At 44.3% G+C, this 26,387-nt stretch overlaps 1 protein-coding gene across 1 annotated transcript in view; it reads right to left on the reverse strand.

Annotated features, from left to right (window-relative positions):
* The window catches only part of LOC142492267 (cadherin-23-like), a 190,680-nt gene extending 164,932 nt beyond the window's left edge, over window positions 1-25,748 (reverse strand). Inside the window, exon 1 of the mRNA XM_075594937.1 lies at window positions 25,541-25,748. Coding sequence (XP_075451052.1) covers window positions 25,541-25,628 — 88 coding nt within the window. The 5' untranslated portion in view covers window positions 25,629-25,748. The remainder of the gene's footprint in view (window positions 1-25,540) is intronic.
* Between the last annotated feature and the right edge of the window lie 639 nt (window positions 25,749-26,387).

Genomic DNA, 26,387 nt, shown 5'->3' on the forward strand with positions numbered 1-26,387 from the left:
TTGTTAGTCTCGTTCAGCTTGGCGGTGGTTTTTTCTCAAAGGATAGAGGAGGGCGAATTTCAATATGCAATAAAAACAAATAAAGACACAACACAGTGCAAATAAAGTTTTTCTTAAGGTGGAACGTATTTGGAGAAATTCTTTCAGATGTGAACTCACGTGGTATCAATCAAAAGAAGGCATTTCAGAGATCAGTGGCACTTTGCTTGACTCTGGTGTATAGATGTAAACCCCAGTATGCACGAGTAAATGCAGAATCACTTGGATGATGTCATCAATGTCAGATAGAAAAAGATAAGGACAACCATCGCGTAATCCAGTAAAAATAAACCAATTTTATAGAAGCAGAAAATATGAACATTTACACAGTCATAAGGATAAAGACACATAAAAGCGTGGTGAATCGCCAGCCTGGTTACTCCCCGCTACCTCCGTCTCAGACCTCTCGATCGCGGTACGTCACTTCCGGATCGGAGTACGCTCCGGTCCTCAGATAATTCCCCTGGTATAAGGAGGGTCTTAAGCAGCGCACACAGCTCTGGAATGGGGGCGGTCAGAATTCCTCTGGAGATATCACGTCACGCAAGCGACTCTACGCGTTTCACTAAGCGTGTAGCTTTGTCAGACTCCTGACGAATCTACACGCTTAGTGAAACGCGTAGAGTCGCTTGCGTGACATCTCCAGAGAACTCCTGACCATCCCCATTCCATCACGTGACCGGGACATTTCAAAGCATAGGAGATATCGGCACCCCATAAAAGGGCCTGTATCTCGGGAAGCAGGGGGGTCCCCGGACATAAAACCAACGCAATTCAGCTCCGGAGACCCCCTGCACATCTACACTATGAATGAAATGTATATTAAAAAACATAATTTTTGGCCGAGATTGTAGCTGGCAGAGGCGGCTCTCTCACAGCAGCTCTAACTGCAGCAGAAATGTATCGCCGGGTTAGGCCTTTTCAGAGGGTCGTTCATATCGCTGGCAGCAAATCGCTCGTTTTGGGAATTTTGCTATGAACGGTAATGAAGGCTTGCTGAATACCGTGATAGCAACACTCAAAAAAACGGCGCTTTAAATACCCTGGTGATATTTTTTATGAACCTTTACTGAATGAGGCCCTACGTCATCACGCAGGAGTCTGTTGTGGTCTGAACAGACTCAGAGCGTTCGTCAAGACCTTAAGGATTTGCAGCAGGCAGCCTGTAATAGGATCTCAGCTGCATCACGCCACCTCCGGTCTGATTACCCAGCCGATTGGATTCCTCTGCTCACGCAGTGAGCCTACCATCTGAGGACGGTGCTTCCGGAGCAGTCACGTTGGTGGTGATATTTTATTCACGAATGCTGTTTTTATAGCTTACTTTTGTGTGTGCCTGTTTCACACCCCTCCCCCCCTTGTCTATCCCCCTCCATTTAATCCCCCATACATTTTAATTAAATATACATGTATACGCTATGGAACGTGCACTTTTTGTTTTCTTTTCTTTTTAGGTCGTTCGGACTGGGTGTGGTTCATCCTGGAAAAGGATGGTTTATACAGCTAAACCCCGTTATAACGCGCCTCGTTATACCGCGATTCAGTTATAACGCGGTTTTCCCGTGGCTCCCGTTTTTTTGCACACTGCACACACTGCACACACTCACTGCACACACACTGCTCATTGCTCACACTCTGCACACTGCACACACACTGCTCATTGCTCACACTGCACACACTGACACACTGCACACACACTGCTCATTGCTCACACTGCACACACTGACACACTGCACACACACTGCACACTGCACACACACTGCTCATTGCTCACACTGCACACACTGACACACTGCACACATACTGTACACTGCACACACACTCCTCGTTGCTCACACTGCACACACTGACACACTGCACACACACTGCACACTGCACACACACTGCTCATTGCTCACACTGCACACACTGACACACTGCACACACACTGCACACTGTACACACACTGCTCATTGCTCACACTGCACACACTGACACACTGCACACACACTGCTCATTGCTCACACTGCACACACTGACACACTGCACACACACTCCTCATTGCTCACACTGCACACACTGACACACTGCACACACACTGCACACACACTGCACACTGCACACAATTATTATATAGAAATAAACAGACAACTGCACTTTAACAGATGTATTTTGCCTGTACAACGTCTTGTGACTTTTGTTTGACAAAGTTAAGGGGGTGGGAAGTCATTGTGCTGTGGGGGGGGTGGGGGGGTGGCGGGGCCCTGCGCTGCGGCTACGGCGGGCCCTGTACTGTGGCGGGGGGGGGGGGGGGTTAGCGGTCTGTGTGTGTGAGTGCGAGTGCCTGCATGTGTGTGCGCGCGTGTGTGTGTATGAGTGCGTGAGTGCCTGTGTGTGTGTGTGTGTGTGTATGTGTGTATGTGTGTATGTATGAGTGCTCCAGCCCGAGTCCGTGGAGGGAGGGGGGGGGGAGAGTAGCGGGTCCCTCCTGCAGCCAGTGGAGGGAGTGGGGGGAGAGTAGCAGCTCCCTCCTGCAGTCCGGGGATGGGGGGGAGAATAGCAGCTCCCTCCTGCAGTCCGGGGAGGGGGGGGAGAGTAGCGGGTCCCTCCTGCAGCCCGTGGAGGGAGGGGGGGGAGAGTAGCAGCTCCCTCCTGCAGTCCGTGGAGGGAGGGGGGGGAGAGTAGCGGGTCCCACCGCTCAAGCCACGCCCCCCCTCCCTGTCAAACCTCCCACCTCCCGCTCACCTCCCGCTCCGGCTCTTACACTTACTTACACACACACTCAGACACTCACACACACTCACACACACTCACAGACACTCACACACACTTAGACACTCACAGACACTCACACACACTTAGACACACTCACACACACTCACAGACACTCACAGACACTCACACACACTTACAGACACTCACACACACTCACACACACTCACACACACTTACACACACTCAGACACACTCAGACACACTTAGACACTCACACACACTTACACACACACTCAGACACTTACACACACTCACACCCACATACACACACACACTTTCTCTCCCATATATACATACACACACACACTCTCTCACTCTACACAGACGGGGGGTGGGGTCGGAGCAGAGGAAAGGCTGCGACCAGCACCACCACCCGCTCCCCCCCTCCTCCCGCGCAGGCAGCGGGAGCACCAGGGACAGCGGTGGGGAGAAGAAACCCCCCGCTACCACCTCCATGCAGGCAGCGGGAGCACCGGGCACGTGGAGGGATCTGAGGTAAGCGGCGACCTGAGGGACATCCCCGCTCCCATCTCCTGCCCCGCGGCCTGTCCCGCGGTGACAGGGGGAAGCGGGGACAGGAGGGACATCCCCGCTCCCATCTCCTGCCCCGCGGCCTGTCCCGCGGTGACAGGGGGAAGCGGGGACAGGAGGGACATCCCCGCTCCCATCTCCTGCCCCGCGGCCTGTCCCGCGGTGACAGGGGGAAGCGGGGACAGGAGGGACATCCCCGCTCCCATCTCCTGCCCCGCGGCCTGTCCCGCGGTGACAGGGGGAAGCGGGGACAGGAGGGACATCCCCGCTCCCATCTCCTGCCCCGCGGCCTGTCCCGCGGTGACAGGGGGAAGCGGGGACAGGAGGGACATCCCCGCTCCCATCTCCTGCCCCGCGGGCTGTCCCGCGGTGACAGGGGGAAGCGGGGAGCGGAGGGACATGCCCGCTCCCATCTCCTGTCCCGCGGGATGAATATGCGCTAAAGCGGCGACCCCGTTAGTAACACGGTGGTCTCGGGGTGGACCCTGAGACCCGCGTTATAACGGGGTTTAGCTGTATTATGTTTTATGTTTTGTCTATATTGTTTGTTGTAGTAACAAGCTTATCCCATACACTTATTACTTGTTCTTTATTAGTTATCACCACTCACTTTCACATTTTGGATATTCTTATTGTAGTATCCATCCTCAATTAATTTATCACCATTTATTAATTTTTAAGATTTTTATCCCTCTAGGGGATCGAAACGTTGGAGTTATGTGCTGTATTTAATACATTTATTATCATCTACCTGAGTGCTGTCTCCTCTTTGCTGCTTTGCGGTAATATATACCTCTATTACTTATATGGGACATGCACCTATTCATTATTGAATTTTTACTGGAGTGCCAGTGATTCTTTATCATATATATATGTAGAGGTATATGTAGAGGTATCAGTACCGTGTTAGCCGAGCTTCAATAATCAAAAAATAGATGATACCGTTCTGTGGCTAACGAAATGCTTTTATTTAACTGGATTAACCCCTCGTCTACTGGAAAGCATGCATACTGCCATCTCCTACTAACATATACAGGACGGGGCCAGTTCTCAATGGCTTCAACTTTATTGAGCTGAGGTTTTACTGTCCCCTTTCCCACAACATAGCCAAGATATTTTGCTTCTGCTAGGCCAACTGAACATTTAGCTGGGTTGGCTGTAAGACCCGCCTCCCGAAAGGTTCTCAACACTGCCTCAACCTTTTGTAGATGTGAGTCCCAATCTGGACTATGAATTACTACATCGTCTAAGTACACTGAGGCGTAATTCGAGTGTGGGTGTAACAATTTATTCATCAACCTTTGGAAGGTTGCAGGTGCCCCATGAAGGCCAAAGGGTAAGACAGTATACTGGAAAAGGCCATCAGGTGTTGAGAAGGCTGTTTTCTCTTTTGCTGAACTTGTTAAGGGGATTTGCCAATAACCCTTTGTAAGATCTAAAGTGGTTAGAAAACGGGCCCTCACCAACCTCTTAATTATCTCGTCTACCCGCGGCATAGGATAGGCAACAAACTTCGAGACTTCATTGACTTTTCTAAAGTCATTACAGAACAGTATTGACCCATCCGGCTTAGGTACCAAGACAATAGGGCTGGACCATTGACTATGGGACTCCTCCATTACGCCTAACTCTAGCATCTTCTTTACCTCTGACTGAATAGCCCCTCTGCTGGCTTCTGGGATCCTATAAGGTCTTATCTTAACGGCTATCACCGGCTTGGTGACGATATCATGGGAGATTACCCTAGTTTTCCCTGGTACGCTGGAAAATACATCCCTGTTCCTTTTTACCAAGTCTACAGCTTCTCTGTATTGTTCAGGAGTGAGTTCTGCCGATATTCAAACGAGTGGATCCTCCCCTTTCCTGGATTTATTAGCTACTACCGTCAGACATACCTCTCTATCCTTCCAGGATTTTAATAGATTTATGTGATAGATTTGCTCTACCTTCCTCCGATCTGGCTTCCTCCGATCTGGCTGTCGAATTTTATAATTCACCGTGCCGACCTGTTCTAGAACATCATATGGCCCTTGCCAATGTGATAACATCTTGCTTTCGGCCATGGGAACAAGCACCATTACTCGGTCCCCTGGTCGGAAGCTGCGAACCGTAGCCTGTCTGTTGTAAAGGTTCTGTTGGGCCCTCTGTGCCTCTTCTAAATGTTGTCTGATCATGGGAGTAATATGAGCAATGCGTTCTTTTAAATCTTCCACAAATTGGATGACATTTTTCCCTGGAACAGCTTGTTGCTCCCACTCTTCTTTGAGGCTATCCAGAATCCCTTTTGGGCGTCTCCCATACAGGAGTTCAAATGGGGAAAACCCTGTAGAGGCCTGTGGTACTTCTCAGATAGCAAACAAGAGATAAGGCAACAAGGTGTCCCAGTTCTTCCCATCACTAGCAACCACCTTTCTCAACATCATCTTCAGAGTTTTATGAAATCGTTCTACCAGTCCGTCCGTTTGCGAATGGTAAATAGAGGTTCTTAGGGACTGTATTTTTAGCTCTACACATAAGTCTCGCATAAGCTTAGATGTAAACGGGGTAGCCTGATCTGTCAAAATTTCCTTCGGTATCCCGAGTTGGGAGAATACCTGTAACAATTCCTTAGCTATAGCTTTGGAGGAAGTATTACGTAAAGGCAGCGCCTCTGGATAGCGAGTGGCATAGTCTAGGATCACTAGGATGTATTGATGACCCTTGACAGATTTCTCCAACGGACCCACTATATCCATGGCGATCCTCTCAAATGGGATCTCAATAATAGGCATAGGGATCAATGGGGCCCTCAAACTTGGTCGGGGCGCTGTCAACTGACACTCGGGACAAGAGGCACAGAATCTTTTTACTGCATTATATATCCCTGGCCAGTAAAATCTTTTTAGGATTCTTTGCTGTGTCTTCTCTACTCCCAGATGACCCCCCAATAAGTGAGATTGTGCTAGCTCTAGCACCTTCCTTACTAATTAACTGGGTACTAGCAATTTTTCTATTTCTTGGCCCTCCTCTTGGCTCACATGGTATAACAAATCATTTTTAATACAAAAATAGGGATGGGATTCCTTGGTTGTTCCTTCTACCGGGACCCCATTAACTTCTACCGCCTGGCTAAACCCATTTTTCAACTGGAGATCATTAGCCTGTTCCCTACCAAAGTTAGTCAGGGAAAGTTCTAGACTTCCAAAACCTTCCTCATCTGGAGTTTGGCCAGTTACCTCCACGGGTGACTCGGACAACTGAGCATCAACAGGCCCTGTCTCGGACAACTCCTCTCCCTCTCTTCTCCCTCCGTTAGGAGTAGTAACCAGTGCTAACTGGGGTGGGGGCGTACCTCTTTTTTTCCCTTCCTACGTTCTCGTTTTGATTTAGGGGTTTTAGACACCTCGGAGACTAATTCAGGGTCTGTAAATGGAAAAAGCTCATCCGGAGTAGGATTGTTTAAGGTGAGTTGTCCTCTGATCAGGGTGTCAAAACAAGGGAAATTACAGCCTAACACTAGGGAATGGGGAAACTTTGGTACAATTGCTGCCGTAGTTTGGATGACTTGCCCCTCGACTTTCACTTTTATCAGAGTCGTGGTGTACGGAAGCGTACACCCATGTACACATAATACCCGCAACTTCTCACCCTGGTGTAACCGGAGAGGCTTAACCAACTTCCCTGATACCAAGTTAATATTACTCCCTGAGTTTACCAGGGCGGAGATTGGTTTACCATTTAAAATCACCGTGGTGAGGAAGTTGTGGGTACGTTTTCCCTCGCGGGTCCTACCTACCACTCCACAAAATTCAGACTTCACAGAGCCATACGCACACTCCATTGGTTCAGACAATTGTGGGCAGTGAGCCTTAATATGCCCCGCCTCCCCACACTCAAAACAAACAATTGGCCCAGTTCGTTCTTGAAACCCTTTCTGAGATTTAGAGTTTCTGTCCCTATCCGGGTTTTCTTCCACTCGCTCAAATCGTGCGAACGGTCGTGGCTCCTGGCGCCAGCGCTCTCCTCTACCGTTCGTGTTGGGATGTGGGTTGTGGTTTGTGCGAGGGCAGCGTGACAGTTCACGGGTAGCCAGAAAACGCTCCACTGCGCCTACCATGGCATCACAAGTGAGGGGATCTCCCTGCCCCACCTACTGTTGAAGGTCCTGGGGTAACACTCGAATGAAGCGGTCCAACACCACCATCTCACGGATCCGTGTCAGGCTATATACCTCTGGTTTTAGCCACTTGGACGCTAGGTGAATCAAATCCCATAACTGGGACCTGGGTGGCTTCTGTTCCTGGTATCTCCACGTATGGAACCTCTGCGCACAAACTGCGGGAGTCACTCCAATCCTTGCAAGGATTTAGCTTTTCAGACAGTCATAGTCCGCTGCGGCTTCTTCGTCGAGGTCACAATATGCTTTTTAGGCTTCCCTCAGTAAAAAGGGTGCGATAATCCCAGCCCATCTGGAGCGGGCCCAAATTTCCTGGGAAGCGATTCGCTCAAAGGACCGGAGGTATCCCTCGACGTCATCTTGCGGCGTCATTTTCTGCAGGTACAGGTTCGCCTGGACTGGCCGCTCTTGGGCTGTACTTGTCGAGTCCATATTAATCTGGGCCAAGCGTTCAAGCAACTCCCTCTGTGTTTCTGCGATAACGTCAAGCTGGGCTGCAAGTATCCGGTTGGTCTCGCGTTGTGCAGCCGTACTTTCCAGTCCCTGTTTGTTAGCTTCCTGCTGGACAGCGGTGCTGTGTACTAAGGCCTTCACAACGTCCTCCATAGTGACAGTTACCGCGTGGACCGGTTCCACCAGTCGCAATCTGTAGCTCCGCCCCTTTTACAGGGTGTTCGACATCCTACTTCTGACACCACGTGTGGCAGGATGGCCGTGGTAAATGAGGAGACAACACGACTTTTCTGGTGAAATAGTGCTGGTGGATTTATTTGCCCAAAAGTGTAACCGAAACAATGGGTACTCTGTCCCTTTAAGTGCAATAAACGTAAACAAAAACCTAACCCCGGTCGGGGCACTGACTAAACAAAAGTGCAGGCTATCTACCTGGCTGGCTAGCTAACCTAGTCCAGCCCAACAATGTTCAACAATACCAGTTGGCTCCTTACCTGGGAGCTTTATTCCTCCTTGGGAAAGGATCAATCTGAGCAGCCTGTGTCTGTCTGTCAACACTCCTCTGTCTTCTCTCTGCACCTGAGAGAGACTGCTGCCGCAGAGGCATTTCCTCTTCCTTTTTTAAAGCAGGTGAACTATCTTAATTTGAATCACCTGTGGACTGCTTAATAAGGTGGATTAACCCCTCGTCTACTGGAAAGCATACATACTGCCATCTCCTACTAACATATACAGAGTCAATGACCCTGTCACAATACATACATACATATATATATATATATATATATATATATATATATATATATATATATATACATACACACATATAATACAGAATTATTATTGACAGGTAGGGGTAATGAAGGGCTTGACCTTTATTAAAAGCAGTCACATTTACCCCTACCATCACATGGACCATGAAAGTTTTAACAGGGAATGAATACCTTCAAAAATATTCTCTAAATGTACATACAGATAAGAGAGAGAAATGACAGAGCACAACCGGAATCATCCGAACCAGAAATTAGGAGGAAAGTGCATTATACATAATAAATGTAATAGTCATGGAAGGAAAAAAGGGCAAGGCATTACCCTACCAACATGTTTCGTGCTACACAGAGCACTTTATCAAGGCATACATATCCCATCATCATTAACATATTTAAAGACTAAGAAATAATTGGCTTACCAATCCTGAACCATATTTGGGATCCTCCCTGCAATCTGGGCAATGAGATTCTGGTGTGGGGTCATCAGAGTGCGCACACGCGCCATGCAGGCAGCCCCCACCTCCCACACGCAATCCTGGGCCAGCAGGGATAGGAAAAAACCCCCAGCTAAAACGTGCTTGCGCAGAGCCAGCAAAGGGCTTCCTTACCATGGTGACCATGGAGCGTGTCTCGGGGGTGGGGGAGCGCCCCCGTCGGCGCCATCCACCACGTCATCCTGGTGCGCACCCACCACCAAGGAGAAGGGGGAAAGAAAGAGGAAACCCCTAAGCCCCTCCCTGTTGCCGCGCGCCTGCCAGGACACACACAGGAGCCCCGGGGGACCGCGCTTGTGCAGTAGCAACCCGTGGACTCCCCAAGGTCCCCGCGGTGAGCGCGGCCCGAGGCAGGGGGGGGGGGAAGAAACAGAAAAAGGAAATAGAGAAAGAGGAGATGAAGTGGGGGGAGGGGGGGAGAGAGAAAAAGAGAGAAGAAAAACGGAAAAAACTAAACTAAAAAGGAAAAGGAAAAAGAGAGAAAAAGAAGGGAGGGTGGGGAGGGGGGGGGAGGAGGGAAAAGAAAGAAGAAAGAGAGAAGGAAAAGAAAAATGGCAAAAAAAGAAGAAAATAAAGAAAAAGAGAAGGATAGAATAGAAAAATGAGGGAAGTAAGGGGGTGCATATGCACCAGGACAAGAAAATCATTACTAGACCAATCGAGGAAGGATCCCTAATAATATTTGTTAAGTAGATTAAAAATAATTTTAAAATAAACTTTATTATGAAAATACATAATGACAAACACACTTACGCAACAGTAATTCCTGTCTTTGATACCTGAAGAAAATCATGATATCAAAGGAGGAATAGTCTGTATATAAAAACATAATTTTAAGTATGTATACTATAATGCCTAGAACCAAATACCTAGAAGAAGCTAGTTCGCAACACAATCACGTTGACATAAAGAATAATGAAAGAGATCAATATAAGATTTTGATAAATAAATTATCACAAATATATCCAATTGCGTGAATGTGAGGAAAAACACACAAGTACCAATATGTATGCCTTGATAAAGTGCTCTGTGTAGCACGGAACATGTTGGTAGGGTAATGCCTTGCCCTTTTTTCCTTCCATGACTATTACATTTTTTATGGATAACGCACTTTCCTCCTAATTTCTTGTTGGGATGATTCCGGTTGTGCTCTGCCATTTCTCTCTCTTATCTGCATCCATCTCCAAAGACAGAGGCGCACCCAGAGGTCTGGTGGGATCAACGTGGACGCTGCAGCAGACTCGTGAGTTTTCCTGCTTGCTACATGGTCATATCATTATTCCACAAAAAGATTAGGGTACCTATTCATTGGGGTGATCATTAGCCTTTGGGTTCCTGGACAATTTGAGTGCCATCAATGGTGGTTTACCAACTGGGATACCACACCCAGTACCCCCCTACAATCAAGAATATATCCCAGACCTCATATAGGATTCATTATCTTCATAACATTATCATTATAGCTGTATACAGTTCTTAGCCCCACGCATTATACTTTTCTAAATGTACATAGTTGTATTCCTTTACAAAGAAGCAGGTGACTGGATCCTTGTTGATCTTGCTACTGTACCTCAATCTTTTTCTGGCAGACGTCCTAATACAACATTGCTATCCACTTGCTAATATGCATCTTCACTGTATTGCTTTTATAGGGAGCAGATAGCCTTAAAAGATTTTGCCTATAGTTCTGACAATTTTGTGCCTTTCTAAAACATTTTCACTTTACCTTATCAAGATCATGACCTGTGTATGCCCTAGAGACCTCCTTCCCTCATTTGAATTAAATAAAAACAGCGCTTCTTGAAAGAAACAAGGCCACTGCTTTATTACTGTAAGTTATATCAACAGTCAGATGACCATGCAAGGCTGCCCACCAGTTATCTCAAGTTCCCTTCATTCTTATAACTCTTGATCCCTGCTGCTGCTGGAACTCCAGACCAGCAGATGTATGTATTGATAATGAGGAACAAACCACATGAACTGAATATCCATTAACGGGCGTAACCCACGGTATACAGTACAAACCTCTACAATTCAAATCACCAAATAACTTGGTCCCAGCCTGGCAAACCAACTCCACCAAGCTGGGCCAAATGGCACGCACTTCAACAAAATTACCCCCGTTTAATTTTTTTTAAAATTCATATACAGTTGTGTGAAAAAGAAAGTACACCCTCTTTGAATTCTATGGTTTTACATATCAGGACATAATAACAATCACCTGTTCCTTAGCAGGTCTTAAAATTAGGTAAATACAACCTCAGATGAACAACAACACATGACATATTACATGTGTCATGATTTATTTAACAAAAATAAATCCAAAATGGAGAAGCCATGTGTGAAAAACTAAGTACACCTTATGATTCAATAGCTTGTAGAACCACCTTTAGCCGCAATAACTTGAAGTAATCGTTTTCTGTATGACTTTATCAGTCTCTCACATTGTTGTGGAGGAATTTTGGAATCTTCTTTACAACGTTGCTTCAGTTCATTGAGGTTTGTGGGCATTTGTTTATGCCCAGCTCTCTTAAGGTCCTGCCACAGCATTTCAATCGGGTTGAGGTCTGCAACACCTTGATTCTTTTCTTTTTCAGCCATTCTGTTGTAGATTTGCTTGTGTGCTTGGGATCATTGTCATGTTGCATGACCCAATTTCGGCCAAGCTTTAGCTGTCGGACAGATGGGCTCACATTTGACTCTAGAATACTTTGGTAGACAGAGGAGTTCATGGTCGACTCAATGACTGCAAGATTCCCAGGTCCTGTGGCTGCAAAACAAGCCCAAATCATCACCCCTCCACCACTGTGCTTGACAGTTGGTATGAGGTGTTTGTGCTGATATGCTGTGTTTGGTTTTCGCCAAATGTGGCGCTGTGCATTATGGCCAAACATCTCCACTTTGGCCTCGTCTGTCCAAAGGACATTGTTCCAGGAGTCTTGTGGTTTGTTCAGATGCAACTTTGCAAACCTAAGCCGTGCTGCCATGTTCTTTTTAGAGAGAAGAGGCTTTCTCCTGGCAACCCTTCCAAACAAACCATACTTGTTCAGTCTTTTTCTAATTATACTGTCATGAACTTTAACATTTAACATACTAACTGAGACCTGTAGAGTCTGAGACGTAACTCTTGTTTTTTTTTGCAATTTCTCTGAGCATTGCACGGTCTGACCTTGGGGTGAATTTGCTGGGACATCCACTCCTGGGAAGATTGGCAATTGTCTTGAATGTTTTCCACTTTTGAATAATCTTTCTCACTGTAAAATGATGGACTTTAAATTGTTTGGAAATGGCCTTATAACCCTTCCCAGATTGATGGGCAGCAACAATTGCTTCTCTAAGATCATTGCTGATGTCTTTCCTCCTTGGCATTGTTTTTACACACACCTGAATGCTCCAGACCAGCAAACTGCTAAAACTTTGGCTTTTATAGAGGTGGTCACACTTGCTGATGATCAATAAATCAAGGGCATTTGATTTGCAGCACCTGTCTGCTACTTAGCATCTTAATTCCTATGGAAGCAGTAAGGATGTACTTAGTTTTCACACATAGCTTCTCCATTTTGGCTTTATTTTTGTTAAATAAATCATGACACAGTGAATTATGTCATGTGTTGTTCATCTGAGATTGTATTTACCTAATTTTAAGACCTGCTAAGGAACAGATGATTGTTATGTCCTCATATGTAAAACCATAGAATTCAAAGAGGGTGTACTTTCTTTTTCACACAACTTTATATGTATTTTTAATGTTAAAGAGTAACAGCAGACAATAAAAGAGGGCGGAAGGAGGAGGGAGAGACTACTTCACTGGAAGGCCAAGTGGTTAGAGAATTTCTCCATGGCACCACCCCCTTTTAACATCTTGACTAAGGATACTCCCCCAATTGATTTTATAATTTAGGGGCTTATTCTAAATCCCCCAAACTCAATGGAGAAAATTGTCCTAAAACTGCTCAATGTGCAGCTTCAGCTGATATAGAATAAGGCCCTGAGCCTCCTCGTGAACTGGTGGAGAAACAGGGGAAGGGTCAAATAGTCAGGTTCCACTAGCAGCGACTTTCTATTTACTGTAGTGATAACTTTAAAGCATAACTAGATTGACATTGATCCAAAAGGAAAATATTTAACCCTTTCTAGGTTGGCTTACTAACCACCCTGGAAAAACGTTAATAACAAAGTTACTATCTATTAAGAAAGTGCATACATTTCCAAAGCATGATTTTAACCACGTAAAGGGCAGCTTTGCAGGCATCTCTGTGGCAGAGGATTTGTATGATATGACAGAGACTGTGAAAACAAAGGAGGTTATTAATCGTTACTATGAATAAGCCCCAAAAGATCTCTGCTACACTGCTGGATATCTCAGCACTAAGGGGCCTATGCACTAAGCGTTCATAAGCCACTTATCGGCCAAAATGCCTACTCTGATTCTGTAAGCGTTGATAAGTGGGCGATAAAAGAATGAATCGCCACAAATGTTAGCGTTCGAAAAAAAAAATCGCTGACACTTGTTCGCAGGTTCTGAAACTCGTGTAATTCTAGTAGCCGCGAGTAGGTTATGAAAGCCTATCACGGCTCTAGAATGGAGAGTTTCTCAAAAAATCCTCACACCAGGAAAATCTGGTGTGAAGGTGGTGAGAACCTGCCGGTAAGTGGCGAGACGGGACTTAAGAAAAAAATGCTTTTTACCTGCATCGGATTGATGCCAGGGGTATCCGGAGTTGATACCCATTAATACCAGTACCGGAGACCCCCGGCAATAAAAATGCATTTATAGTCAACTTCATTACTTTAGCGGCTACCCGCTAAGGCAATGAAGGGGTTAACCCCTCCCGCTACCCAACAAGGGCCAAATACCCCCTTCACCCACCGCCGCTACCCACAATAAACACTAACACCCACCTCCTCTACCCCCACAGGATTGATACCAGAGGCTAAGAGGGTCCGGGGGTCCTCAGGTGGTCCCTGCGTGTGTCTGTGGTCCCTCGGGTTGTCCCTGTGGGTTGTCCCAGCGGGTGTCCGGGGTCCTCGGGTGGTTCCCGTGGGTGTCTGTGGGCCTCCAGGTGGTCCCCGCAGGTGTCTGTGGGTGTCTGGGGGCCCCAACGGGGTCCCCAGGTGGTGTCTGTGGGTGTCTGGGGGTCCTCGGGTGTTCCCTCCGGGTGCCTGGGGACCCTCGAGTGGTTCCACGGGTGTCTGTGGGCCCTCAGGTGGTTCCCACAGGTGTCTGGCAGCCCTCGGGTGGTTCCCACAGGGTGTCTGGGGGCCCTCGCGTGGTCCCTGCGAGTATTCCCCGCGGGTGTCCGTGGGTCCTCAGGTGGACCCCGTGGGTGTCCGCTGGCCTGCGATACCAATCCTGTTGCAAAAAACAAATGTTTGGCCTACATTGCAATAAATACACCGCCCCCCCCCCTCCCAACACACACAGTACAGTAATGGGCCAAATAACTATTATTCAGATATAGATAATAGCTCATTTGCCCATTATTAAATAAAACAGTAGACAGCCAGCAGAAATAAAGTAAATAAACCTTTCTACTTACCACTGCCATCATGAAGGGCATCTTCATCAGCATACTGCAGGACCATGTCCTCAATTGCAAGAAAGAATATAATAAATAATACAATCTAATGGCCCCTAACCCCTTAATCACCTTAGCGGTTAATAACCGCTATAATAATTAAGGGGTTAACCCACCCTCCCCCGCTACCCACCCTGCAGGCCTAACCACCCTCCCCGGGCTCACTATACCCACCCAGTACCCATTGATTGGCATAGTGGTACATCATACCCATATAATATGGGCATGATAAGCCACTATAGCACTCAATGGTCACCCTAATAAAAACACATGAATGCCCACAATACACAATAATAAAACATACACAAGCACCTAACCACTACAATTCAATCATTTAAAGCATTAGCCAACAAATTCAATTAATAAAAGCACTAACCAACAAAGCAATTAAATAATTTTAAATAGTAACCAACAAAGCAATTAATTACTAAAACCACAAGCCAACACATCAATTCAAAGAAGGAGCCAACAACAGAATTAATTAATTAAAAACGCTGCTCAATGGAAAAAATACATCCAAATAAGCCATCCAAATTATAAATTATTTAATCCAAAAAATGAAGATAAATAGAAAAAATAACACACAATTGAAAACAAGCATTTGCCAAAAAATGCACTGGCTTTCACTGTATTGATCTGTACCCTAAACGGACACAGATTAATACATTAGCAGTCAATGGGCAATGAAAAACATTAAATTAAAGTAATACAGTAAAAAAACTGTAATTTTTTTTACAAACATTCAATATTTTACTTACCTTTAGAAGCGTTGGCCCTCCGAATCCAGGGGTATCAGGAAGCTCTTGTACGGTGACGTCATCAAAGACAATTCAACGCCATCCACCTTAAGATCCGGAACAGGTAACACAATTCTTCTTTCTTTTATCTTCTAACACCTTCTTCGTTCTTCATGTGTAATTATTTCTTTGTTTTCTGTAATCTTCTATCTTCATCTGTTAATCCACAAAGCCCCATGTTAAATCCACAACACGATGTTGTCACGTCGGCTTCTTGAGGTAAAATGAGGCGTCAAGGCCTTAAATATGGCCTTTAGCGTCACATTTTCAGGTCAGATGGTACAGCTCCAATCTGATTGGATGCTGTATCATGTGCCCGCCTCTTTTTTTTGGTGAAGGATGTGACGTCATCTCCAAGGAAGGTACGTCACATCCTTCAAACCACATCGCCATATCCCAGAGTATTAGAGCCAATGGAATTGTCTTCCATCCCATTGGTTGCTGTACCATGTGATAGGTTATTTTAGTTCAAAAGGATATCACATCTCCCTTAAAGTGACGTCACATCCTTTTGAACTAATGTGTTTAGGTGCTTGTGTATGTTTTATTATTATGTATTTGGGCATTCTTGTGTAGCCCTGTTTCCCCTTGAATACAGAAATGCTACCAATGCTGTTATTAACCTGTTGGCTCACAGGGCCTGAGCCTCTGCCACGGAGAGCTTGGGGCGATATATTACCACTATTTGATGCAGTGCCTCCACGTGGGAGGGATCCCAACGGAGTGGGAGTTGCCCCTCACAGGAACCCAACACAATAATATGCACTCTTGATATAAAATAACAAGTACCTTTACTGATATAACACTGTAGACATATATGCATAACCTGTGGTCGACAAATCACCAAAAAATCTACTCGCCGAACAAAAAAATCTACTCGCCACCTAGTACCAAACGTGTGCTGCTTGGGCCAATAGGAGCTCGCCACGATGTTAAATCCACTCGCCCGGGGCGTGCAAATGTATAGGTTTGTCGAACACTGTGCATAACCATCACATACCCTTTCTCCCTAAGGCCCAGGACATAGTGAACTCAGCATCGCTGAGGCGGGCTGAGCTGCGCTGAACAGATGCACAAAGCCCCTGCATCTGTTATCAGCGCTGCTATACTTTCTCCCTCCGCATGCGCGCTGATGCGTGCGGAGGAGGAGAAACTTCCCCGAGAGCGGCAAGTTTGAAATTTGCCGCTCGGGGAAGTGGAGGAGTGGTCACGTGACCGCTCCCATCCAATGGGGCTGCAGCCTGTCCGCCATTGTTCACTACAGAGCGACCAGACAGAGGCAGCACCAAGGTGTGTGTGTGTCTGTGTCTGTGTGTGTCTGTGTCTGTGTGTCTGTGTGTCTGTGAATATATTTATCAAAGTTGCACAATGTTAATAAATAATTTATTCTCACAACAGGTCTTTTTTTTAAATTTTTAAAATATTATATAATATACACACACACACACACACACAGGTTCCCCAGTGACACACACACACAGACCACTTCAAAGTGACACACACACACACACACACACACAGGTTCCCAGTGACACACACACACAGACCACTTCAAAGTGACACACACACACACTGACAGCTACCAAGTGACACACACACACAGTGATACCCGCCTCCCAAGCGCTTGCTGTCTCCTCTGCCAGGACAGCAAAAAGCTCCTGGTAGAGCGAGCGGCAGCAAGCAAGAGCGAGCAGCAGCACCTAAGTGCTTACTATGTCCCAGGCCTTAGAGTACAACTGGCCAAAGCGTCTCGCAGGGCACAACCCTCCACCGTGTCCCCACACTGTGTCCAATGTCCCACACCCAAACCCCAATGTGTGGTGACCGCCGGACCACTATTATGAGAACGGTATAAGTGGTGCACTTGATGTATGGTTACCTGCCGAGCGCTCCTGCGAAGTTATCCTTGAAGTTATCCTTTCCCAATTTTCTGTGATTTCGCGTTCCCCTCCCCTGCTCCATCTCCTCCCCTACTCCCCTTCAGGCTGTACCTGCAGTCATTATTTATATCCCTGTTTGCTTTTACATATTGCTGTGTTATGATGTTGTGTCTTGCAATATACACTCTTTATTGATACATCATCAGTCCTCTTGTTTTCTTTTGGAGTGCTGGGAACACCAGGAGTGTTGTACAAGGCAGACTGTTACATAAAGTGGGAGCAGCGTGGCTAAATGATCGGAGCCCAAAGGAAGTCAAGGAGATTCTGGGAACTTTTAGGAGTCTTGTGTCTGCAGATCGAAGTGAGCAAAGGGGAGTGTAGGGAGCTAGAAGCTCTTTCAGATAGCTAGGACCCTGGTCATGTAGGGCTTTGAATGTCAACAAGCCAACCTTGAAATAAATTTGCTATTTTCCAGGCAGCCAGTGCAGAGAATGGAGAACAGGTGTCATGTGGCAAGATTGGGTCTTGTTATTTAATAACCTGGCCACAGCATTCTGTGCCAACAGCAGGCGGCACAGATCTTTTGCCTAATGACTTGGGGCAAAGTAAACCTCGATAAAATTAGTTTGTCACATGTGTGGGGGCCCCATTCTTCAAATTTGTTCTGGGCCCCCCAAAAATCTGTTGGTGGCCCTACATGCTGCATAGGGGTCATCTTTACCTCTGCCATCTCCTTCATTCCTCACAATCAGTCCTGCCACCTCCATCTATAAAATATTGCTATGATATTCCTTTTTCTGACTAAAGATGCAACCAAAATGTTAATTCACTCACTCATCATGTCCCGCTTCGACTACTGCAACCTCCTCCCTGTTGGTATTCCCGTCCAACTGTCCCCACTCCATTAAAAATACTGCTCGCCAGACATATCTACCTCATTCACCGCTCTTGGTCTTCTGCTCCGTTATGCAAATCCCTACACTGGAATTACATTTACAATCCTAGCTCTGACATAGAGTTCTGAATGATGCTTCCCCCCTTAAATCTCAGCCCTTGTCACCAAATATTACCTTATGTGCCCCATCTGTTTTGCCCATAACTTGCGCCTCTCATTCACTCTCATAACCTCTCACTCTTGTTTACAGTCATGTGAAAAAGAAAGTACACCCTCTTTGAATTACATGGTTTTACATATCACGATATAATAACAATCATCTGTTCCTTAGCAGGTCTAAAAATTAGGTAAATACAACCTCAGATGAACAAAAACACATGACATATTACACCGTCTCATGATTTATTTAACAAAAATAAAGCCAAAATGGAGAAGCCATGTGTGAAAAACTAAGTACACCCATACTGCTTCCATAGGAATTAAGATGCTAAGTAGCAGACAGGTGCTGCTAATCAAATGCCCTTGATTAATTGATCATCAGCAAGTGTGACCACCTCTATAAAAGCCGAAGTTTTAGCAGTTTGCTGTTCTGGAGCATTCAGGTATGTGTTAACATAATGCCAAGGAGGAAAGACATCAGCAATGATCTTAGAGAAGCAATTGTTGCTGCCCATCAATCTGGGAAGGGTTATGAGGCCATTTCCAAACAATTTAAAGTCCATAATTCTACAGTGAGAAAGATTATTCAGGAGTGGTAAATATTCATGACAGTTGCCAATCTTACCAAGACTGGACATCCCAGTAAATTCACCCCAAGGTCAGACCCTGCAATGCCCAGAGAAATTGCAAAAAAAAACCAAGAGTTACATCTCAGACTCTGAGGTTTACTTAGTTTTTCACACATGGCTTCTCCATTTTGGCTTATTTATGTTAAATAAATCATGACACGGTGTAATATGTCATGTGTTGTTGTTCATCTGAGGTTGTATTTACCTAATTTTAAGACCTGCTAAGGAACAGATGATTGTTATTATGCACGGGTTTTACTCCAGTTTTGCTACTAGGAGACTCTGACAAATTATCGCCGGAATGCCTTAGAGCTATATTTGGTTTTAAGTTAAGTAACAAACTGCACTGTACAAAACTTCACGCAATCGTGCAAATAGCTAATAGGTGAGTGTTTACCTGCTTTTCATGGGTGTCTTTTCCAAGAACCGGCCTATTACAAAACCACATATGGCCCAAATGCTATTAAACCAGGATATACACAGACAACAGGCCAATAAGATGCTGCACGTCTATTTACATTATAACTGTCATTTTAAGGGAGTTTTTGCTGCTCAGGCATGACTTAAAGAATCAATTCCACACATGTTACCCTCTTTTGTCTTTAATAACTGGGAACCATGGTGTTCCCGCTGCTTAACCACACTATTTTCAGCCCCAGAGATAGTTACTGGTAAATGTATCCTATCCCTTCATGGTTGACATTGCGGACTTCTATTGGCCCGCATGACCTGGGAGATTAAACCCGTCATGATGTCATTTTGTCTGATCGTTCGTCATTGCCAACATATTCAATGAATACTTTGTGGGGTGCGCTACTTCATGATTATCAAGAATCAAATGTGACTTTAAAGCAGCAATACTACATTCCCCCTTTTTTTCTTCTTATTTGTATAGATAAAGCATATTACAATGTATAATTCTACATTCCTACCTAAAATGGCAATCGTTTGGTGCTCCTGATAAATCTATACAAATCCTGATTGTGTGCCTAATTATAGGCCGCCTTCTAACTCTGTGCTGCAGTCAGTGAAATGCTGCAGTTATGTAACAATATATTACTAAGTGCAACACATTATTGTTACAGCTTTCAGAGTAAAAGACCGTCCGCTGTTTGGAACCTAGCAATAGATCTGTTTGTGATACTTTGTTGCCAAAGTGCAGCACTCAAAAAGGTGTCAGTCTGTTACAAAAGAGGAAGTGGATATGACTTTCGAAATGGTTGCTGTAGAGACCAAAGGATAATTGGTACATTAAAAATATAATAAAAAATAGCATTAGGAGTTAAAAAGAAAAACGCAGACAGTATTTAAGTAATAATCCCCGAAGAACAGGGTATTACTGGCCAATAATGCCCTGGCTGGAAGAGTTGAAGGCCCGAGGCGAAGCCGAGGGACTTTAACCCAGCCAGGGCATTATTGGCCAGTTATGCCCTGTTCTTTGGGGATTATTACTATTATAGGCTAAATGTAGGCTTATTTCATAAATAATAGACACTTTTGTATAGTTAAATAGATTTTTTTATTAAAATAAAATGGTAAATACATGAAACCACCTCTATATATGCTTACACTGCAGATATCTATATCCACACACTACCGCCCCCCTCTGTGTAAACACACACAGCAGCTCAACACACACAAACTGCTGCTACACACACACACAACAGCACACAACACAGCACCTCTACACACACAGCAGCTCTGCACACACAAGCACACCACACACACACACACACACACACACTCACTGGAGCTCTACACACACAACACAGCACCTCCTCTACACTCACAACACAGCAGCTCTACACACACAACACAGCAGCTCTACACACACACAACACAGCAGCTCTACACACACAACACAGCAGCTCTACACACACAGCAGCTCTACACACACAAACTCTGCTGCTACACACACATGCTATACCCATAAACACTGCTGCTGACACTGACACACACACACACACACACACACACACACACACACACACACACACACACACTGGAGCTACATACACACACAGAGTAGCTCTATATACATACACACATCAGCTCTACACACACACAAACTGCTGCTACACATAAACCAGCACAACACACACACACACTGCAGCCACAATAAAAAATGCAGCCACTTACTAAACTTTGCACTCTCCCCCCAACCTCTACAGACAACATAGCACCTCTACACACACCCCACACACACAATCCTGCACCTCTATACACAACACAGCACCTCTACACACACAAAATACACACACACAACACTGCACCTCTACACACAACACAGCACCTTTACACACACACACAAACTGCTGCTACACACACATGCTACACCCATAAACACTGCTGCTGACACTGACACACACTGGAGCTCTATACACACACACAGCACCTCTACACAGATATACAACACAACAGCACCACACACTGCTACTGACACACTCACACACAAACTGCAGACAGCCACTTACTTCTTTGCAGACTTCCCGCCCCTCCCCAATTCAACTGAATCTGCTCAGAAAATCTCAGTCAGCTCGGGAGGAGGAGGAGTCAAACTGTGACTTTTTGACCAATCCCCTGCCCTGTCTCAGAGCTGTTACTTCATTCTAACCAATCCCCTGCCATGTCTCAGCTGTTCTGAAAGCTGATTGGCTGGAAATAAACAGATTGAAAACTGCACTTTGCAAGCTGCTAAAATTGCGGGCATTACTGATTGGATAATGCCCGGAATTTTAACCAATCCGAGAGCAGGGTTTTCAATAATGCCCTGAATTTTACTGTTTTAGTCTATAATATCTAATACTGAAGAACTGATTTATTTCTTTTTAAAACTATATAGGATTTTTCACATTTTGCAGCTTTAATCTGGAATTCCTGATTGAGCGCACTCTTGTGTCAGTGCCCCATTCATTTCAATTTAGGCATTTTGTCAGTGCCCGAGGAGGAGATTGTATAGGAGCTCCTTAAGCTAAAAGCCTGAAGAACCGCTAGTTATCCCTAACTTCAAAAGTGCTGACAAAGGCATGGTCTCAAACTAGAGACCTATCTCTATTCTACCTCTATTATCCAAAGTCATGGAAAAATGTGTTCATTCCCAACTAAGCAACTTGTATAAGAAGTCACATTTTCTTAGTCAATTCCAATCTGTCTTGCAACCAAATCACTAAACTATAACGACTCCTAACATTTTTCATAGAGATCCAATATGGAATGGACTGGTGCAATATTCCTAGATTTAGCAAAGGCTTTTGATACTGTTGACCATGCTATTATGTTAAATAATTTCCAATACTCTGTTATTGAACCATGTGCTCTAAATTGGTTTAAACCTTATTAGGAAGCTCCAAATATGTGTCCATCTTAGACTTCAACTTTAACCACTATTATCTGTCTTTATAAATGACCTGCTAACCGTTTGTAAGACCACTTCTGTGCATATGTATGCTGATGATACTATCTTATATTGATACAGTCCCAGCCTTTCTGATCTTAAAAATGTATTCCAATAAATTTTTTCAAAGGTTGAAAACTGAATCACCCAAAACAAACTGTTTTTAAACACTGACAAAACAGTAACTATGGTATTTAGGACCAAGGCTAAATTTTGTAAGCTTCCCATGATAGAGATATTGATTAGAACCAGCAATAACACTAATCTTGCCTCAGTTACTAGCTTTACATGTGTGAGTATGTGGCTTGACGCCAATTTAAATGCATATTGATAAACTGACATCCAAAATCTATCTCAAACTTACAATTCCTTACAACATCTCCTCTGGATCAGAAATACAGCGCTGATGTAATTACCAAACTGATAGAATACATCCTCACACACAAGTACTTCAGCTTCAACAAGGAAATGTACCTACAACGAATGGGGACTGCAATGGGTACCAAGATGGCACTGCAATATGCCAATCTTTTCATGGCAAATCTGGACAAAGCTTCCTAACTACATGCCCCCACAAACCCTACAAGTACTAAAGATACATTGATGACCTGTTTATAATGTGGACAGAGGGTGAAGGAAACCTACAACTATTCCACAAGTCCCTGAACTCATTCATCAATTAAACTCAAAATGGATTACTCTGCAAACCTAGTAAACTTTCTAGACACAAGAGTAACACTGAAAGATGGCAAATTACACACATCTGTATACAAGAAACCAACAGACAGATGCAGTTACCTCCACAACTCCAGCTTCCATCCCACTCATACAAAACAAGGTATCATACACAGAGAGGCTATAAGATACCACTGCATATGCTCTGACACTGAAGACAGAAACAGGCGTCTCCCAACCCTGACCGAATTGTTCAGACAGAAGGGATACAAACCTAAGACTATTGCCAAAACTATTACATCTGCACTAAAAAACCCACGAGAACACCTGCTACAATACAGACAGAGAGAACCTACCACACGCATACCACTAGTGGCCACATACAACCCTACCCTAGAGGGAATACGAAAAATAATCAAAGATCTGCAACCCATGCTGGAAGAGGATGTGGCATTAAAAGAAATCTTCCCCAAACCTCCCATTCTTGCGTTCCGGCAACCACCAAACCACCTCAAACAGAAATTAGTCAACAGAAAACTTCACAACGAACTTAAAGACACTGATAATGGCACAAAACCGTGCAACAACACACGTTGCAAACTCTGCAAACATATATGCCAAGATCCCACAGCCAGTCACAACAATGGAACACTCAATGTTAAAGGGTCATACTGCTGCACATCCAGGAATTTAGTGTATATGGTTCAGTGCAACAAATGTGACCAAGGATCCTACATTGGGGAAACCAGCCAAAAGCTTCAAGGAAGAATGAATATGCACAGACACTCTATACTCCACCATGAAGAAGGAAGATATTGCTCCCCTTGGGACATCATTACTCACAGTCAGATCATTCCAGAAATCATTTAAAAATCAAAATCCTCAATGGAATGTTAAAACGCACCCAAGAACGGAAAACATTTCAGCTCAGAATGATAAGACTCTTTGACACAAAAACAAGTGGACTTAATGCAGACATCTATATTAATCACACAGTATCATAATTTGGTGTAATGGTCCTACCTGCTATTGTGCCATCCTACCCCCCCCTCCCCGGCATCCTCTTCCCCCTCTGTGCTGCTGTGGATGTACAGCCAACCCCCCCCCCCCCCATCCCTAATTCGCACCTTCTTTATCTCTGTTTTAACACCCCTCCAGTGCCTTTCTGTTCTTTATTCTTCCTTTTTTTTCCCCCAATCCCTGTCTAAGTCACAGAAACCTTTGTATATCAGTATTGCTTGACCTGAGGAAGAGAGGAAAACTCTCAAAAGCTTGTCCTATGACATAAATTGTTAGTCCAAATAAAAACGGTATCACCTAATACTGAAGAACTCATTTATTCTGCACTATCGCAACTGGACTAACACGGCTATTTCCGTTTTATATATATAAAAAGTCTTTCAGTGTCAATGAATTCTACAGTCAGTGTAACTCAGCAGCTGCCATGTATTCTTAAATTACTACGGTATCATTATCTATTATTACAGTTTACAGCTCAAAGTGCTGGGGAAATTGGCAACATATTATCACAAACAGGAAAGTGTTGTTACAAAGATCTTGCACTAGTGGGGAAGTATGCTAAAACCTGCTATAGAAATTAAAGGAATGATCAGTATATTAACACTCATTAAAAATGGCATTACAAGTTGAATTAAAAAAAAATGGTATTATCTAATACTACAGAACGGATTTACTTAAAAATTAAAAAAAACAAAAAACCCCACGTAGGATATTGCATGGATTGCTCCTTTAAGTGCTTTCCAACCTGTCAGTCGGCTAAAGCTTTACTGCCAAAAAATTATTAGTGATTGAACTGTGATGCTACCGGCAGGTATGGTGTAGCACTAATAATGTATCTTACAAGCCTACATGTGCACTCCTTTAAATAAAAATAGATTTAAAATGTGAAGGCTTTGCTTATGTTACAGCATAAATATACAATTGATCTTTTGATACTGGGGTTAAAATACAGTACTGTAAATCCCATTATTTAACAAAGTGGGCTCTCTTGCAATAACAACAGCAACACCAGTTTTTAATAGCACATCTACTAATAAATGGTTAAATTCACTAGTATGGTTTAAAGAAAACAATATTAATGTGTACTCTGTCTTTTATATTAGTAGCTTCAAAATATAATATTTACAACAAATGCCCTTCAGTTAATCATTAATATTAATAAAAATGACCTGAAATACGCTGGAAATAAGATTTCAAGCTTCTAATTAGAGATTTTATTAAATAGACACCCTACAATCACATAAAAATACTTATGCTACTAAAGAAGTAAGAAGTGGAGCTTTGCAAGTCTGATATCTCAAAAAAATTGACTTACGGTGAGCGTTGAGCTGTTGAACAGCGAAACAAGAGAAAAGCAAAAGGAGCAATTCTTCCAAATGAATCTCCATGGGATAATAACTCATGGAAAGGAAGGGTGCAGTGTATCTTTTCCAACTGCAAGATCCTGGTCTATAGGTGTTGCTTGGGAAGTCAGATCATGGTAAAGTAGCATGAGTGCTCAGGTGATCCTACAGGGAACAGATTCACAAGTATCTCTGCTGCATCTGGCAGGTGAGCTGTCACTCACTGTAAATGATGTACTCCTTGTGCACAGGCACTCCCACACGCTTGTTTACACCCTTCGGTATCCACTCAGGTAACGTTAAAAATACAACCCCTGCTATTTGGAAACAAAGGGCATTTTGAAAACAACTTAAGATAGTTGTCTTTGGTAAACAAATGTGATCATACTTCAAGCGAACATTTTGGTTTGTTTGGAAATTTAAGAAGATTTTTCTTCTTGCCTGGGTCTATGAATTGGGAAGTGCTAGTCAATCAAGGAAGGAGGGGGTGGGGCTTTGCCAGTGCAAACTCCTGTTTCACCCACAGTGATATTCCATAAAAGGGAGTACCTACTGGAAATCAACCCTCCTGTGTCTTAGCTTCCTACGGTTGCAAACTAACTTTAAATATTATAAATTGCACCTTTAAAGGGGTAGATAGGTTTTCCACATTTAATTAAACTAAAATCATTGAATAGCTTTGTTTTAATGTTTTGTTGATCCTCACTGTTCCTGATACCCCATGCTCGGCAACAAATCCTACATGTTTTGTTAGTAACTAAAAGAAATTAGACTGCATTTATTAAAATGTTTGAAATAATTTAGATAAGATATCCCATT

This window comes from Ascaphus truei, chromosome 4 (genome assembly GCF_040206685.1).
Source record: "Ascaphus truei isolate aAscTru1 chromosome 4, aAscTru1.hap1, whole genome shotgun sequence".
Taxonomy (NCBI): domain Eukaryota; kingdom Metazoa; phylum Chordata; class Amphibia; order Anura; family Ascaphidae; genus Ascaphus; species Ascaphus truei.